Raw genomic sequence first — 17668 nt, 5'->3', positions numbered from 1 at the left:
ACATGATGCTTGGCCTTCAGGCCAAAGAGTTCAATCTTGTTTTCATCAGACCAGAGACTCTTGTTTCTCATGGTCTGAGAAATGAATACAATATAAATATAGGACAAAACACACATCACAACAAGAGAGACAACACAAAACTACATACAGAGAGACCTAAGACAACAACATAGCAAGGCAGCAACACATGACAACACAGCATGGTAGCAACACAACATAACAACATGGTGGCAACAAATGGTAGCAGCACAAAACATGGTACAAACATTATTGGGGACAGACAACAGCACAAAGGGCAAGAAGGTAGAGACAACAATACAACACACAAAGCAGCCACAACTGTCAGTAAGAGTGTCCATGATTGAGTCTTTGAATGAAGAGATTGAGATAAAACTGTCCATTTTGAGTGTTTGTTGCAGCTCGTTCCAGACGCTAGCTGGAAAAAGAGGAGCGACCCAGAGATGTGTTCGCTTTGGGGACCTTTAACAGAATCTGACTGGCAGAACGGGTGTTGTATGTGGAGGATGAAGACTGCAGTAGATATCTCAGATAGGGAGGAGTGAGGCCTAAGATAGTTTTATAAATAAGGATCTTGCGACAGGTATACAGAGATGACCAGTTTACAGAGGAGTATAGAGTGCAGTGATGTGTCCTATAAGGAGCATTGGTGGCAAATCTGATGGCAGAATGGTAAAGAACATCTAGCCACTCGAGAGCCGATCTATAAATTATGTCTCCGTGATCTAGCTAGGGTAGGATGGTCATCTGAATCAGGGTTAGTTTGGCAGCTGGGGTGAAAGACGAGCGATTACAATAGAGGAAACCAAGTCTAGATTTAACTTTAGCCTGCAGCTTTGATATGTTTATTTCTTTTATTTGTATTTATTTCACCTTTATTTAACCAGGTAGGCCAGTTGAGAACAAGTTCTCCTTTACAACTGCGACCTGGCCAAGATAAAGCAAAGCAGTGCGACAAACAGAGTTACACATGGAACAAACAAATGTACAGCCAATAACACAATAGAAAAAAGAAAGTCTATATACAATTTAGCAAATTAATACTGGAGTGATAAATGTGCAGATGATGTGCAAGTAGTGATATTGGTGTGCAAAAGAGCAGAAAGTAAATAAAAACAATATGGGGATGAGGTAGATTGGGTGGGCTATTTACAGATGGGCTATGTACAGCTGCCGCGATCGGTTAGCTGCTCAGATAGCTGATGTTTAAAGTTAGTGAGGGAAATACAAGTCTCCAGCTGTGCTGAGAGAAGGACAGTGTAGCCATAGTCTAGCCATACTCCCAAGTACTTGTATGAGGTGACTACCTCAAGCTCTAAACCCTCAGAGGTATTAATAACACCTGTGGGGCATTCTTCTTACCAAACCACATGACCTTTGTTTTGGAGGTGTTCAGAACAAGGTTAAGGGCAGAGAAAGCTTGTTGGACACAAAGAAAGCTTTGTTGTTGAGCATTTAACACACAATCCAGGGACTGTATAAGACTATCATCTGTATCATCAAAAAGAAGATTCTTAGTGGTTCCAAACTTCTTCCATTTAAGAATGGTGGAGGCCACTGTGTTCTTGGGGACCTTTAATGCTGCAGACAATTTTTGGTACGTCTATACAATTCTGTCTCAGAGCTCTACGGACAATTCCTTTGACCTCATGGCTTGGTTTTTGCTCTGACCTTCACTGACATGCATTGTGGGACCTTATATAGACAGGTGTGTGCCTTTCCAAATCATGTCCAATCAATTGAATTTTCTACAGGTGGACTCCAGTCAAGTTGTAGAAACATCTCAAGGATGATCAATGGAAACAGGATGCACCTGAAAAATGTCCAGTCTCGTAGCAAAGGGTCTGAATACTTATGTAAATAAGGTATTTGTTTGTTATTTTTAATACATTTGCAAACATTTCTAAAAACCTTTTTCCATTAAGAGGTATTGTGTGTAGATTGATAAGGAAAAAAAGTCCTTAGTTCCTAAAAAAAGTATTTAATCCATTTTAGAATAAGGCTGTAACATAACAAAATGTGGAAAAAGTGAATGCACTGTATACTCAAGACCATGATTGTATGATTGTATTAAGAAGATACTCAAGGCCCTGGGGGCTGTAGGGGAAACCTGGAATGGAGCATTTAGAAGATACTCAAGGCCCTGGGGGCTGTAGGGGAAACCTGGAATGGAGCATTTAGAAGATACTCAAGGCCCTGGGGGCTGTAGGGGGAACCTGGAATGGAGCATTTAGAAGATACTCAAGGACCTGGGGGCTGTAGGGGAAACCTGGAATGGAGCATTTAGAAGATACTCAAGGCCCTGGGGGCTGTAGGGGAAACCTGGACTGGATCATTTAGAAGATACATAAGTGAATGAAATTAAAAACAGTGGTTGTGATGTCATTCAGAACAGATTAAAAAAACAGGATACATGGTTAAGGAAAATCATGTATTTAATTCTATATGCTACAAATGCAAAATCAATATCAATATCAATAGGACTACATTAGTTTAATGTTTAAATCAAATAATGATGAACTACTATAGAGAACAAAATGGGAAAATAAAGTTCATAATTGAATTATCCTCTCCTGTATGTTTTCTACCTCTGTAACATGTAACAGTATAACATTATACTGAACCTGTAACAATAATGCCTGAACCACAACACCTATCAGTTGATCTGTATAGACATGAAAAGTTAAGGCATTTACAATGTATCAACCATAATGCTATACAGTATATGACCAGTATATGACTGATGTTAAAGGACAGCTGCTGAATGAATAATACAACACACATTATATTAAAACACATTCCAATCAGAATAATACATGTATCAGTTAATAGATCACATTTGATCAAATGCCACTATTGTTCCAGCAGGTGGAGCTACAATGTAACAACATACAGCATTGTGACTCACAGTTCTATATTAGAATTCCATGAGTTCCATTCTGATGGTTGTTATGGTGATCAGGTGATCTCAGCCTCACTCTTCTTCAACATGATCACCTGTTCAACACAGAAGTAGTTCATCAGTGTGGCCATATATTTACTTATCCAATACAGAACCACTTAGAAATGTAAATCATATCAGATGATTTACTAGTCAATACTGTGCTACTTAGAATCCTATCAAATTACTTCCAATGAGGCTCCTGCTCATGTCCAGTTCTCCCATATCAATACCAGGGCTATTTACTAATCATCAATACCAGGGCTATTTACTCCTTATCAATACCTGGGCTATTTACTCATTATCAATACCAGGGCTATTTGCTCATTATCAATACCAGGGCTATTTGCTCATTATCAATACCAGGGCTATTTGCTTCTCATCAATACCCAGGATATTTACTCCTTTTCAATACCCAGGCAATTTACTCCTAAATGCATTAATTAATATCAGTGACATATTGTGGTAGTTGACTCTAATCCATCCTACTTTCTACTACTACTAAGAGGTAACATAATATAGTACACACTGTGTTCAGAATACCATGTTGTGCCCCTGCAGCTGTTGTGCTGTAAGGTAGAAACTCACCTAATTGGTCTTGGTGGGTCTTCCTGGGTACCCTGGTTTCACCTAAACAGACAGTTATCAACACTTTACAATATGGTTCAATCAGAGATACAGTTACCAACACTTTACAACATGGTTCAATCAGAGATACAGTTACCAACACTTTACAACATGGTTCAATCAGAGATGCAGTTATCAACACTTTACAACATGGTTCAATCAGAGCTACAGTTATCAACACTTTAAACATGGTTCAATCAGAGCTACAGTTATCAACACATTACAACATGGTTCAATCAGAGCTACAGTTATCAACACTTTACAACATGGTTCAATCAGAGATACAGTTATCAACACTTTACAACATGGTTCAATCAGAGATACAGTTATCAATACTTTACAACATGGTTCAATCAGAGCTACAGTTATCAATACTTTATAACATGGTTCAATCAGAGCTCGTTACCAACACTTTACAACATGGTTCAATCAGAGATGCAGTTATCAACACTTTACAACATGGTTCAATCAGAGATACAGTTATCAACACTTTATAACATGGTTCAATCAGAGCTCGTTACCAACACTTTACAACATGGTTCAATCAGAGATACAGTTATCAACACTTTACAACATGGTTCAATCAGAGATACAGTTATCAACACTTTAAGGAGAAGCGTATCTTTAAAATGGTTTAAAATAGTCATATGTTTGAGAAATTGAAATTATTAGATTTTTGTTGTTTTGAATTTTGCGGCATGCTATTTTGTCAAACGATCCCGTTAACGGGATCCTATCTCAAAGGGCTCACTAAGAGGTTTTAAGGATCTGATTTTTTTCAAATTTTCAGACACAGCAGGGGTTCAAACTCTAGATCCCAGTTACTATATTTGAATATAAAAATGGATTTTATGAAACAAAACTATGCTACATTTTATCTCTGGGACCCTCAAGATGACAAATTAGAGCAAGATTACTGAATGTAAGTACATTATTTACCTTCATAGGTGAATGTATCAAACCAGTTGACGTGATACAAGTTTTCTGTTGTTGTGCACTCTCCTAAACAATAGCAATGTTTTTTTCACTGTAACAGCTACTGTAAATTGGACAGTGCAGTTAGAGTAACACGAATTTAAGCTTTCTGCCATATAAAACATGACTATGTCCTGGACATTTTTGCTATTGCTTACAACGTCATGCTAATCACATTAGTGCACGTTAGTTCAACCGTCCCGTAGAGGATCAACACTTTACAACATGGTTCAATCAGAGATACAGTTATCAACACTTTAAACATGGTTCAATCAGAGATACAGTTATCAACACTTTAAACATGGTTCAATCAGAGATACAGTTATCAACACTTTACAACATGGTTCAATCAGAGCTACAGTTATCAACACATTACAACCTGACTCAGTCAGAGCTACTGCAGTATTGTCAGTCCTTGTGATATAATTCTGATTTACAACAGGTATTCTGTTGGAATGAGGTGATCCTGTATAAACTCAGGTTCTCACCTTGAGCCCTGCTCCTGCAGTATTTCACCAGCAGTATGATGGTCACCAGCAGGTAGGGAGACCCCACCAGTAGACTACACAGCAGCCTGGGTAGAGACATGGACAACACTGGGACTGCTGGAGATGGAATGGGAGTTGGACCTGCACCTGGAGAAAGGATGAAACCTGTATTATGAGCACATTTATAGGTAGGGAGACCCCACCAGTAGGTAGGGAGAGCCCACCAGTAGACTACACAGCAGCCTGGGTAGAGACATGGACAACACTGGGGCTGCTGGAGATGGAATGGGAGATGGACCTGCACCTGGAGAAAGAATGAGACCTGGAGATGGAATGGGAGATGGAACAGCAGATGGAGAAAGAATGAGACCTGTATTATGAGCACATTTATAGGTAGGGAGACCCCACCAGTAGGTAAAGAGACCCCACCAGTAGGTAGTCAAAGACCCCACCATTATTTTCCAAGATGGCGTAGCAGTCAGACGTCTTTGTCCTTTGTCTTGTCCCATGTATGTATGTATGTATGTATGTATGTATGTATGTATGTATGTATGTATGTATGTATGTATGTATGTATGTATGTATGTATGTATGTATGTATGTATGTATGTATGTATGTATGTATGTATGTATGCATGTACACATATACACACTGCTCAAAAAAATAAAGGGAACACTTAAACAACACAATGTGACTCCAAGTCAATCACTCTTCTGTGAAATCAAACTGTCCACTTAGGAGGCAACACTGATTGACAATACATTTCACATGCTGTTGTGCAAATGGAATAGACAACAGGTGGAAATTATAGGCAATTAGCAAGACACCCCCAATAAAGGAGTGGTTCTACAGGTGGTGACCACAGACCACTTCTCAGTTCCTATGCTTCCTGGCTGATGTTTTGGTCACTTTTGAATGCCGGCGGTGCTTTCACTCTAGTGGTAGCATGAGACGGAGTCTACAACCCACACAAGTGGCTCAGGTAGTGCAGCTCATCCAGGATGGCACATCAATGCGAGCTGTGGCAAGAAGGTTTGCTGTGTCTGTCAGCGTAGTGTCCAGAGCATGGAGGTGCTACTAGGAGACAGGCCAGTACATCAGGAGATGTGGAGGAGGCCGTAGGAGGGCAACAACCCAGCAGCAGGACCGCTACCTCCGCCTTTGTGCAAGGAGGAGAAGGAGGAGCACTGCCAGAGCCCTGCAAAATGACCTCCAGCAGGCCACAAATGTGCATGTGTCTGCTCAAACGGTCAGAAACAGACTCCATGAGGGTGGTATGAGGGCCCGACGTCCACAGGTGGGGGTTGTGCTTACAGCCCAACACCGTGCAGGACGTTTGCCATTTTCCAGAGAACACCAAGATTGGCAAATTCGCCACTGGCGCCCTGTGCTCTTCACAGATGAAAGCAGGTTCACACTGAGCACGTGACAGAGTCTGGAGACGCCGTGGAGAATGTTCTGCTGCCTGCAACATCCTCCAGCATGACCGGTTTGGCGGTGGGTCAGTCATGGTGTGGGGTGGCATTTCTTTGGGGGGCCGCACAGCCCTCCATGTGCTCGCCAGAGGTAGCCTGACTGCCATTAGGTACCGAGATGAGATCCTCAGACCCCTTGTGAGACCATATGCTGGTGCGGTTGGCCCTGGGTTCCTCCTAATGCAAGACAATGCTAGACCTCATGTGGCTGGAGTGTGTCAGCAGTTCCTGCAAGAGGAAGGCATTGATGCTATGGACTGGCCCGCCCGTTCCCCAGACCTGAATCCAATTGAGCACATCTGGGACATCATGTCTCGCTCCATCCACCAACGCCACGTTGCACCACAGACTGTCCAGGAGTTGGCAGATGCTTTAGTCCAGGTCTGGGAGGAGATCCCTCAGGAGACCATCCGCCACCTCATCAGGAGCATGCCCAGGCATTGTAGGGAGGTCATACAGGCGCGTGGAGGCCACACACACTACTGAGCCTCATTTTGACTTGTTTTAAGGACATTTAAGGGCCTGTGGTGTGGTTTTCCACTTTAATTTTGAGTGTGACTCCAAATCCAGACCTCCATGGGTTGATAAATTGGATTTCCATTGATTATTTTTGTGTGATTTTGTTGTCAGCACATTCAACTATGTAAAGAAAACGTATTTAATAAGATTATTTCATTCATTCAGATCTAGGATGTGTTATTTTAGTGTTCCCTTAATTTTTTTGAGCAGTGTATATATTTACATATTTTCTTCGCATATCTTTATATATATATTTTTTTCAAAAAACTCAACCTCAAAACACTCTCCTGCAACCCGCCTCACCAATTAAAAAACAAAAAAAAAGTATTACTAACCTCAAATCCTCAACAGAAGCTAGCCAGAAGTTAGCCAGAGGTTGGCCAGTTCACTGGCTAACGTTGGATTTCAGCTAGCCACGGTTAGCGGTCATCAGCTATCCCTTAGCTCGAAAAGCTATCACCAGTTTTGTACAGCGCGACTCAGACCAGAGCATACCGGACCTATTATTCTCTCCATGTCCCCGGATTTCTACCGCAGGCTCTGGACATCTACACCTGGATCTTGCAGCTAGCTAGCTGCTACCCGAGTGACTATTGGCTAACGTCGGTCCCGGAGCTAACGTCAATTATTCCGGAGCTAGCCAGCTGAAGAGTTCCATCAGCCACTCCTGGGTTACAATCACCTATCCGGACCCGTTTTACTGCCGATGCAGAGCCCCATCGGGCCTTCACGACTGGACTACCGACGTTATCTGCCCGAGGGAGTTATCCAACTGGCCCCTCCGTCGCAACGTAACCTGAACGCCCATCTGCGGCCGGCTAATTGTTAGCTGTCTTATCGGCTGATATCTGATTAGGTCTATCGGACAATTTTCTTGGGCCACTATAACTATAACTATTTTGTCAATTGGACTGGTCCCACCTACCACACGGAACCCCACTAATCTACAGACGGAAACGCATGAGGTGGCTAAAAACAGACCTCCCTCCATCTTCTGCCAGCTTGCTACCTATGATCCGCCTAGCAGTCTGAATCTCACGGGACCCTTATGATCACTCAGCTAAGCATGCCTCTCCTTAACTTCTTAAGGTATAGGGGGCAGTATTTTCACGGCCGGATGAAAAACGTACCCAAAATAAACTGGTTACTACTCTGGCTCAGAAACTAGAATATGCATATTATTAGTAGATTTAGATAGAAAACACTGACGTTTCTAAAACTGTTTGAATGGTGTCTGTGAGTATAACAGAACTCATGGCAGGCAAAAACCTGAGAAAAATCCAACCAGGAAGTGGAAAGTCTGAGAATTGTAGTTCTTTTGAATCTATCGAAACTACAGTTTGTGGGGTCACATTGCACTTCCTAAGGCTAACTAACTAGAATATGCATATAATTATTAGCTTTGGATAGAAAACACTCCAAAGTTTCTAAAACTGTTTGAATGGTGTCTGTGATTATAACAGAACTCATATGGCAAGCAAAAACCTGAGAGAAATCATACCAGGAAGTGGAAATCTGGATGTGTGGGCTCTATTCAAGTCATTGTCTATTGAACACACCGTGACGTGGTAATCATTGTGCACTTCCTAAGGCTTCCCCTAGATGTCGACATTCTTTCTAAAGTTGTTTGAGGCATCTACGATGAACAGAGACCTTATGAGAGGGCTGGGAAGTTGGTCACCCAGGGAAGGCCATCGCCTCATAGGTGCGCGCCCACGCGAGAGGTTGCTCCATACCAAAACGTTTTTCAAGACACAGGAACCGTACGGTTGAAATATTACTGAATCTTCACGTTCTCAAGGCCGTAAAGATTGATGCTTTACAACGTTTGACATGTTTGAACGAACGTAAATATATATTTTTTGACAATTCGTCCTGAGATTTTCGGCGCGCTACCGACATTTTGACTAGCTGAACGTAACGCGCGAACAACATGGAGTTATTTGGACATAAATTATGGATTATATCGAACAAAACATTTGTTGTGGACCTGGGAAGTCCTGGAAGTGCCTTCTGATGAAGACTCCTAAAGGTAAGTGAATATTTATAATGCTATATAATATATTAGATGCTCCAAGATGGTGGCTAACTGTATTGTGTAGTGTATTTTTCTGAGCTCACTACTCCGATTATTGCAAAGTGTGCCTTCCCAGTAAAGTTATTTTGAAATCTGTCAATGCGGTTACATTCAAGAGATGTTCATCTATAATTCTTTGAATGACAGTTTAATATTTTAACCTCTTACATCTGGACGTTCCGCTAGCGGAACACCTGCTCCAATATCGAATGATGGGCAAGGCGCGAAATACACTCCTCGAAAATCCGAAAACTTCAATTTTTCAAACATATGACTATTTTACACCATTTTAAAGACAAGACTCTCCTTTATCTAACCACACTGTCCGATTTCAAAAAGGCTTTACAGCGAAAGCAAAACATTAGATTATGTCAGCAGAGTACCCAGCCAGAAATAATCAGACACCCATTTTTCAAGCTAGCATATAATGTCACAAAAAACAAAACCACAGCTAAATGCAGCACTAACCTTTGATGATCTTCATCAGATGACACTCCTAGGACATTATGTTATACAATACATGCATGTTTTGTTCAATCAAGTTCATATTTATATAAAAAAAACTGCTTTTTACATTAGCATGTGACGTTCAGAACTAGCATTCCCACCGAACACTTCCGGTGAATTTACTAAATTACTCACAATAAACGTTCACAAAAAAACATAACAATTATTTTAAGAATTATAGATACCGAACTCCTTTATGCAATCGCGGTGTCCGATTTTAAAATAGCTTTTCGGTGAAAGCACATTTTGCAATATTCTGAGTAGATAGCCCGGCCATCATGACTTACTATTTTGACACCCACCAAGTTTGGCACTCACCAAACTCCGATTTACTATAAGAAAAATTGGATTACCTTTGCTGTTCTTCGTCAGAATGCACTCCCAGGACTTCTACTTCATCACCCAATGTTGTTTTGGTTCCAAATAATCCATAGTTATATCCAAACAGCGGCGTTTTGTTGTGCGTTCAAGACACTATCCAAAGGGTGACGCGCCGGCGCATATCGTGACAAAAAATGTCAAAATATTCCATTACCGTACTTCGAAGCATGTCAAACGCTGTTTAAAATCAATTTTTATGCTTTTTTTCTCGTAAAATAGCGATAATATTCCGACCGGGAAACCCTGTTTTCGTTCAAAGACTGAAAATGTAAACATGGAGTCATCTCGTGCATGCGCGCCCCAGTCTCATTGTTCTCAGATCGACCACTTACCAAATGCGCTACTGTTTTTCAGCCTGGGACAGCAGAGTCATCATTCAATGTTCTGGCGCCTTCTGAGAGCCTATGGGAGCATTAGAAAGTGTCACGTTACAGCAGAGATCCTTTGTTTTGGATAGAGATGGCAAAGAAGGCCAAGAAATGGTCAGAGAGGGCACTTCCTGTTTGGAATCTTCTCAGGTTTTTGCCTGCCATTTGAGTTCTGCTATACTCACAGACAACATTCAAACAGTTTTAGAAACTTTGGAGTGTTTTCTATCCAAAGCTAATAATTATATGCATATTCTAGTTTCTGGGCAGGAGTAATAACCAGATTAAATCGGGTACGTTTTTTATCCGGCCGTGAAAATACTGCCCCCTATCCATAACAAGTTAAACGTTTTTGACGAGTCATTTTGTAAATTGTAGTGCTGATTCACCGAGGGAAAATATTTTATGAAGGTCACGCCCCAATGTAAAATGCTGTTTTTATATATAAATATGAACTTTATCGAACAAAAAATGCATGTATTGTGTAACATGATGTCCTAGGAGTGTCATCTGATGAAGATTGTCAAAGGTTAGTGTTGCATTTAGCTGTGGTTTGGTTTTTTGTGATGCATGTAGTTGCTTGGAAAATGGATGTGTGATTATTTCTGGCTGGGTACTCTAGTAACATAATCTAATGTTTTGCTTTCGCTGTAAAGCCTTTTTGAAATCGGACAACGTGGTTACATCAAGGAGAGTCTCATCTTTCAAATGGTGTAAAATAGTCATATGTTTGAGAAATTGAAGTTATAGCATTTTTAAGGGTTTTGTATCTCGCGCCACGCACTGCCACTGGCTGTTGAGTAGAGTGGGACACTGACATCCCAGGTGTTCCAGACAGGTTAAGGAGAAGTCTACCTTTAAAATGGTGTAAAATAGTCGTATGTTTGAGAACTTTGAATTATGACATTTTGTTGTTTTTTGGATTTGGCGCTCTGATTTTTCACTGGCTGTTGAATCGTGTGTCCCCAAACAAACAGACTGAAAAGACAGACTGAAAAGATTTTGCATGGGTCCTCAGATCCTCAAAAGGTTCTACAGCTGCACCATCGAGAGCATCCTGACTGATTACATCACTGCCTGGTATGACAGCTGCTCGGCCTCCAACCGCAAGGAACTACAGAAGGTAGTGCATATGGCCCAGTACATCACTGGGGCCAAGCTTCCTGCCATCCAGGACCTCTATACCAGGCCATGTCAGAGGAAGGCCCTAAAAATTGTCAAAGACTCCAGCCACCCGAGTCAGACTCTTCTCTCTGCTACCGCACGGCAAGCGGTACCGGAGCGCCAAGTCTAGGTCCAAGAGGCTTCTAAACAGCTTCTACCCCCAAGCCATAAGACTCCTGAACATCTAATCAAATGGCTACCCAGACTATTTGCACCCCTCCCCCCCCCCACACACACACACCACACTCTGCTGTTTTCTATGCATAGTCTCTTTAATAACTCTACCTACATGTACATACTACCTCAACTAACCGGTGCCCCCGTACATTTTTATTTATTTATTTATTTCACCTTTATTTAACCAGGTAGGCAAGTTGAGAACAAGTTCTCATTTACAATTGCGACCTGGCCAAGATAAAGCAAAGCAGTTCGACAACATACAAAAACACAGAGTTACACATGGAGTAAAACAACATACAATCAATGATGCAGTAGAAAAAATAAGACTATATACAATGTGAGCAAATGATGTGAGATAAGGGAGGTAAAGGCAAAAAAATGCCATGGTGGCAAAGTAAATAAAGTATGGCAAGAAAAACACTGGAATGGTAGATTTGTAGTTTGAAGAAAGTTAAAAGTTCAAATATAAATAATATGGTGCAAAGGAGCAAAATAAATAAAATAAATAAATACAGTAGGGGAAGAGGTAGTAGTTTGGGCTAAATTAAAGATGGGCTATGTACAGGTGCAGAGATCTGTGAGCTGCTCTGACAGCTGGTGCTTAAAGCTAGTGAGGGAGATAAGTGTTTCCAGTTTTAGAGATTTTTGTAGTTCGTTCCAGTCATTGGCAGCTGAGAACTGGAAGGAGAGACGACCAAAGGAGGAGTTGGCTTTAGGGGTGACCAGAGAGATATACCTGCTGGAGCGCGTGCTGCAGGTGGGTGCTGCTATGGTGACCAGTGAGCGTAGATAAGGGGGGACTTTACCTAGCAGGGTCTTGTAGATGACCTGGAGCCAATGTGTTTGGCGACGATTATGAAGTGAAGGCCAGCCAACGAGAGCATACAGGTCGCAGTGGTGGGTTGTATATGGGGCTTTGGTGACAAAACGGATGGCACTGTGATAGACTGCATCCAGCTTGTTGAGTAGGGTATTGGAGGCTATTTTGTAAATGACATCGCCGAAGTCGAGGATTGGTAGGATGGTCAGTTTTACGAGGGTATGTTTGGCAGCATGAGTGAAGGATGCTTTGTTGCGAAATAGGAAGCCAATTCTAGATTTCACTTTGGATTGGAGATGATTGATGTGAGTCTGGAAGGAGAGTTTACAGTCTAACCAGACACCTAGGTATTTGTAGTTGTCCACAAATTCTAAGTTAGAACCGTCCAGAGAAGTTATGCTGGATGGGCGGGCAGGTGCAGGCAGCGATCGGTTGAAGAGCATGCATTTAGTTTTACTTGTGTTTAGGAGCAGTTGGAGACCACGGAAGGAGAGTTGAATGGCATTGAAGCTCGTCTGGAGGGTTGTTAACACAGTGTCCAAAGAAGGGCCAGAAGTATACAGAATGGTGTCGTCTGCGTAGAGGTGGATCAGAGATTCACCAGCAGCAAGAGCGACATCATTTATGTATACAGAGAAAAGAGTTGGCCCAAGAATTGAACCCTGTGGTACATTGACTCTGTACCGGCACCCCCCTGAATATATTGTTATTTTTTACTTCTGCTCTTTAATTACTTGTTATTTTTATCTCTTATTCTAATCTGTATTTTGTTGAAATTGCACTGTTAGTTAGGGACTCATAAGTTTATTGAGTTTATTTTATTTTTACAGGGACAGTGCACATTAATCAACGTTTTAATAAAAGTGCCGGTTTTAGCCAGCCGGCTAATTTTCAACCGCAGTCCCTGGGCAGGTTATTAAAAACAATTACAATATAGACAATCATTGAACAGTGAGCACACGCAGAGTAACATAGGACAAGCAAGACATAGCATACAGACAGAGCAACATAGGACAAGCAAGATGTAGCATACAGACAGAGCAACATAGAACAAAAAGCAACAAGACAAAATCCATAAAAACAACAGTGTTTCCACACCTCACAAGCTACAGACAACATGGAAAGCGGCAATACACAGCTAGGGATTATGTTCACAAATCTGATTGACCTTTAGCCATGTCTTCATGCATTTTGTGAAAGTGTGATATGTGGTGCAGTTATGTGTGTCTGATGGCAGTGTATTCCAGACATGGGAAGCTCTCATAGAGAAAGCAGATTTACTAAAGGTGCTTTTCCTTAAGGGAACTATACAGTCACCTCTCATGGCAGACCTTGTGGATCTGCTGCCATATGTTTGGGTTTTCTGTTTAACAAAAATACTGAGTGGAGGGGGAGCTAGGCCATTTAGGATCTTGAATACAAGACATGCGTCGGTGTATTGCACAAGATTTTCCCAACTCAGGAGCTCATGCTTTCTGAGGATGTAACAGTGATGATGGCTATTGGGCTTCTTATCGAGCACTTTGAGAGCCTGTTTGTAGACAGACTGAATAGGTTTAAATGTTGTATAGCAAGCTTGGGTCCAACTAGTCAAGCAGTATGTTAAGTGGGGGAGTATCATCGATTTGAAGTACAGTTTTGCTACCTCTGTGGTCAAACAGTTTCGTATAAATCGGAAATTAGCTAGGTTGAATTTGGTTATTTGAATTACCTTTTTCACATGCTTTTTAAAAGAGAGGTTGGAATCAAGTATGATGCCAAGGTACTTAAAATCAGACACCACCTGGAGCTTCTCCCCAGACACACAGACATCTGGCTCAGTAGCATCTGTTGCCCTCTTTGTGAAGAACATGCAAACAGTTTTTTTCACATTGAGATGCAAACACGAGTCACTGAGCCACTTTGTAACCTGGACCATTACAGTAGTGAGTTCTTGTGCAGCTTGTTGTTTGCTCTTTGCATGCACATATATATAAGTAAGCATTTCACTGTGAGGTCTACTACACCTGTTGTATTCAGCATTTCACTGTAAGAGCTGTTCTTATGGTTTCTCATATTCACACCTGTCATCACTGTCATCCAGCTCTCTGGTGATTCTCCTTCAGAGTTGGTACACTTGTAGAGTCCTTCATCTGACTTGGATACTGCAGGGATGGTCATCTCTCCTGTAGTCTCAGTCCTGATGAGGGATCCATCTTTGTAGAAATCAGCTGTGAGGTTAGAGGGAGTTCCCTGATATCTGCAGCGCAGAGTCACAGAATCTCCCTCAGTCACAGGAAGGGCAGGGCTCTCCAGGATCACAGCTCCTGCTGTATATAATATATAAACATCATATATAAACAGGTCTCTCCAGGATCACAGCTCCAGCTGTATATAATATATAAACATCATATATAAAACAGGTCTCTAAAGGATCACAGCACCAGCTGTATATAATATATAAACATCATATATAAAACAGGTCTCTCCAGGATCCCAGCACCAATAATATATATTACTCCCCCTGCCTGAGTCTGTCTGATCACACCTCCTCAAACTGTCCTGCAGACAAGGATTGTCACCTCCTCAGCACTGAACAGACCCAGGTCCCACAACTGCACTGCTCCTCCATCATTGAGAGGGATACATTCACAGAGCTGGAGAGAGACATGGTGGAGCTCAGAGAGCTGGTCCACACAATCCAGACAGAACAAACCCACAAAACAGACCAGCACAACACCCCCCTGCCAACAAGACCCTGAGGGCAGAAGGTGGAGATGGATGCTCTACACACATGGCAATGAAGGAGGAAGTCAGACAGCTGAGGAGTGACAGAGAACAGGACACTCCCCCAGACAAGACAGCAGAACAGCCCACCTCAGACCCTGGCAACAAAACACCACAATGAGACAGACAACACAGGACCCACCAACCCAACAGACCACCCCCCAACCTAACAGCCCTTGACAACCCCCACACATCCATTGAGGACACACAAAAGCCAGAGATTGTGCTCCACAATGACTCAAATGGCAAATACATTCAAGAGGAAAAACTTTTTCCCAAACACATAGTGGCTAAGCTCTGTTGCCAAAACACTAGACATGCCCTGGAGCTGTTGTCAGAGAACAGACTACAGTCCCCCAGCCCCATTATAATTCACATGGGCACAAATGACCTGAGGGCCCAGCAGAAAAGGGTGGCCACAACGTTGTGGAAAGTGGAAGAAGCTTTTTCAAATCACTCCCTTTAGGGCTGTGGTCACCCTTTCCTGATGGGCCCTCAGGTCATTTGAGCCTGCCACCATGCAAGCATCCCACAAGACTACCTCAAATCTCACCACTCTACCAGCCTTTACAAGCAGGTCCACCTCTACAAGGCAGCAATCACAACCCTGCCAGGACCTTCAACTGTAGACCACAGGTCTCCTGCATACAGGAGCTACAGACCAATGAGGCCCCCTCCTGAAGGACCATCACCAGCCACACCCCAACCAGCTGAGATATATATACAGTATCTCACAAAAGTGAGTACACCCCTCACATTTTTGTAAATATTTTAGCATCATGGGGTGTCATGACGTTGGCCTGTGGGTAAGGTTTATGACCCCCCATAAATACCTTTCTCCCTTCCCTTCTCTCTCTGACTCTACTGAAGGACTTTTGAATAGCCTTTGTTAAACATAGAGAGTCTGGGAACATCAAACAAGTGGGGGGAAAGGAACCATATTTCGGTAATAGAACCAGTTGGAAATATGCGTTGGAACTTAATGAATATGGATGTCAGTTCGGTTGTCATCTGAGACATTATGACTGATGACAGGACAACATAAACTGTATCTAGGAAAGTCTACACATTCTAGTTATCAGATTCACATGGAGTTGTGCAATTTAAATGTTTGATATTGAAACTGTTTGTTAGGAGTTTAAATGTAATTTTAGCTTCCAAATGAGAGAATTGGGTTTTCATAAGGAAAGAGCCCTGACCAATCAGTGGCCCGCCCCTGTGAAGAGACACAGGGGTTAGAAACGATGAAACACACCCTTCTCCCCTCGCCACCATATAAGTCAAACGAAAACGTAACCAGTCTGTTCCGGGTACGTGAGGTCTGCAGCCTCTGCGTTAAAAGGACACACATGTCAAGTACAGAACTAAGCCAACCTCAGCGTGAGCTTTGGTTGCGAATGGTATGAACTTTGAACCCTTATTCACTACAGAAGTGATACTTCCTAGCAGTTGAGTTAGCAGCGGCCACTGTAGACGTGGGCTAGGAAAGAACGGACGGCATAACCAGCATCTACGACCAACCTACCGAAGCGCAGCTCAGAGTAAATATTTATTGCATTTTCCTTTTCCAAATGGGCGGTAATTTAGAATGCATACGATAATGTATTTACGATGGCATAGCTGCTTTTTCTGGTTCCTCAGTCTTCCCGCTCTTTCATTCAAGCCCAACCCCCTTTCTTTGTGTAACAAGCCGCCATGCTGGTTTAGCCCACTAGGGCACATTCTCCTATCATTTCCTTGTAACCATATCTGTTTGTTTATGCATTTCTGTGAATTATTTAGTTTAGTAAATAAATGATTTTAAGACAATTGATGTATGGATGACTCATAGTGAAGACTGGGTTCATGCTGATAACCAACAATTTACCACGTTTGGAATGAGATTGACCTGAGGTAAATAACACTTCATTAATGAGGAGACAAATCAATCAGATATTATATATCATATATCATATCAAATGGCAGGCAAAAACCTGAGAAGATTCTGTACAGGAAGTACCCTGTCTGACCATTTTTTGGCCTTCTTTGACATCTCTTTCCACAACAAAGGATCTCTGCGGTAACGTGACACTTTCTGATGCTCCCATAGGCTCTCAGAAGGCGGTAAAATGTTGAATTATGACGCTGCTGTCTCTGGTTGAAAAACAGGAGCTCATTTTGTAAGTGGCCATCTGAGAATGATACTGGAGCGCTCGTGCCCGTGAAGAGTCCATTTCAGTCATTGAACGAAAACAAACACTCCCGGTCGGGATATTATCGCTATTTTACGAGTAAAAGTGGCATAAAAATTGACTTTAAACAGCGGTTGACATCCTTCGAAGTACGGTAATGGAATATTTAGAAATGTTTTGTCACGATATG

General features: G+C 42.1%; 1 protein-coding gene and 1 long non-coding RNA gene across 2 annotated transcripts in view; both read right to left on the bottom strand.

Annotated features, from left to right (window-relative positions):
* Positions 1 to 2435: 2435 nt before the first annotated feature.
* On the bottom strand, positions 2436 to 5212 carry LOC115194791 (uncharacterized). The gene is made up of 3 exons (XR_003878484.1): positions 5050 to 5212; positions 3548 to 3589; positions 2436 to 3015 (listed from the first exon to the last, which is right to left on the bottom strand). It is a non-coding gene; the product is annotated as an uncharacterized LOC115194791 (long non-coding RNA).
* A 19-nt stretch (positions 5213 to 5231) lies between these two features.
* The window catches only part of LOC115195011 (high affinity immunoglobulin gamma Fc receptor I-like), a 64536-nt gene continuing 52099 nt past the window's right edge, over positions 5232 to 17668 (bottom strand). Inside the window, exons 5-6 of the mRNA XM_029754911.1 lie at positions 14605 to 14850; positions 5232 to 5353 (exon numbers count right to left, since the gene is read on the bottom strand). Of these exons, the coding sequence (XP_029610771.1) occupies positions 5232 to 5353; positions 14605 to 14850 (368 nt within the window). The remainder of the gene's footprint in view (positions 5354 to 14604; positions 14851 to 17668) is intronic.

The sequence above is a fragment of the Salmo trutta genome, chromosome 5 (assembly GCF_901001165.1).
Source record: "Salmo trutta chromosome 5, fSalTru1.1, whole genome shotgun sequence".
NCBI lineage: Eukaryota > Metazoa > Chordata > Actinopteri > Salmoniformes > Salmonidae > Salmo > Salmo trutta.
This window is presented reverse-complemented; position numbering and strand designations above follow the sequence as displayed.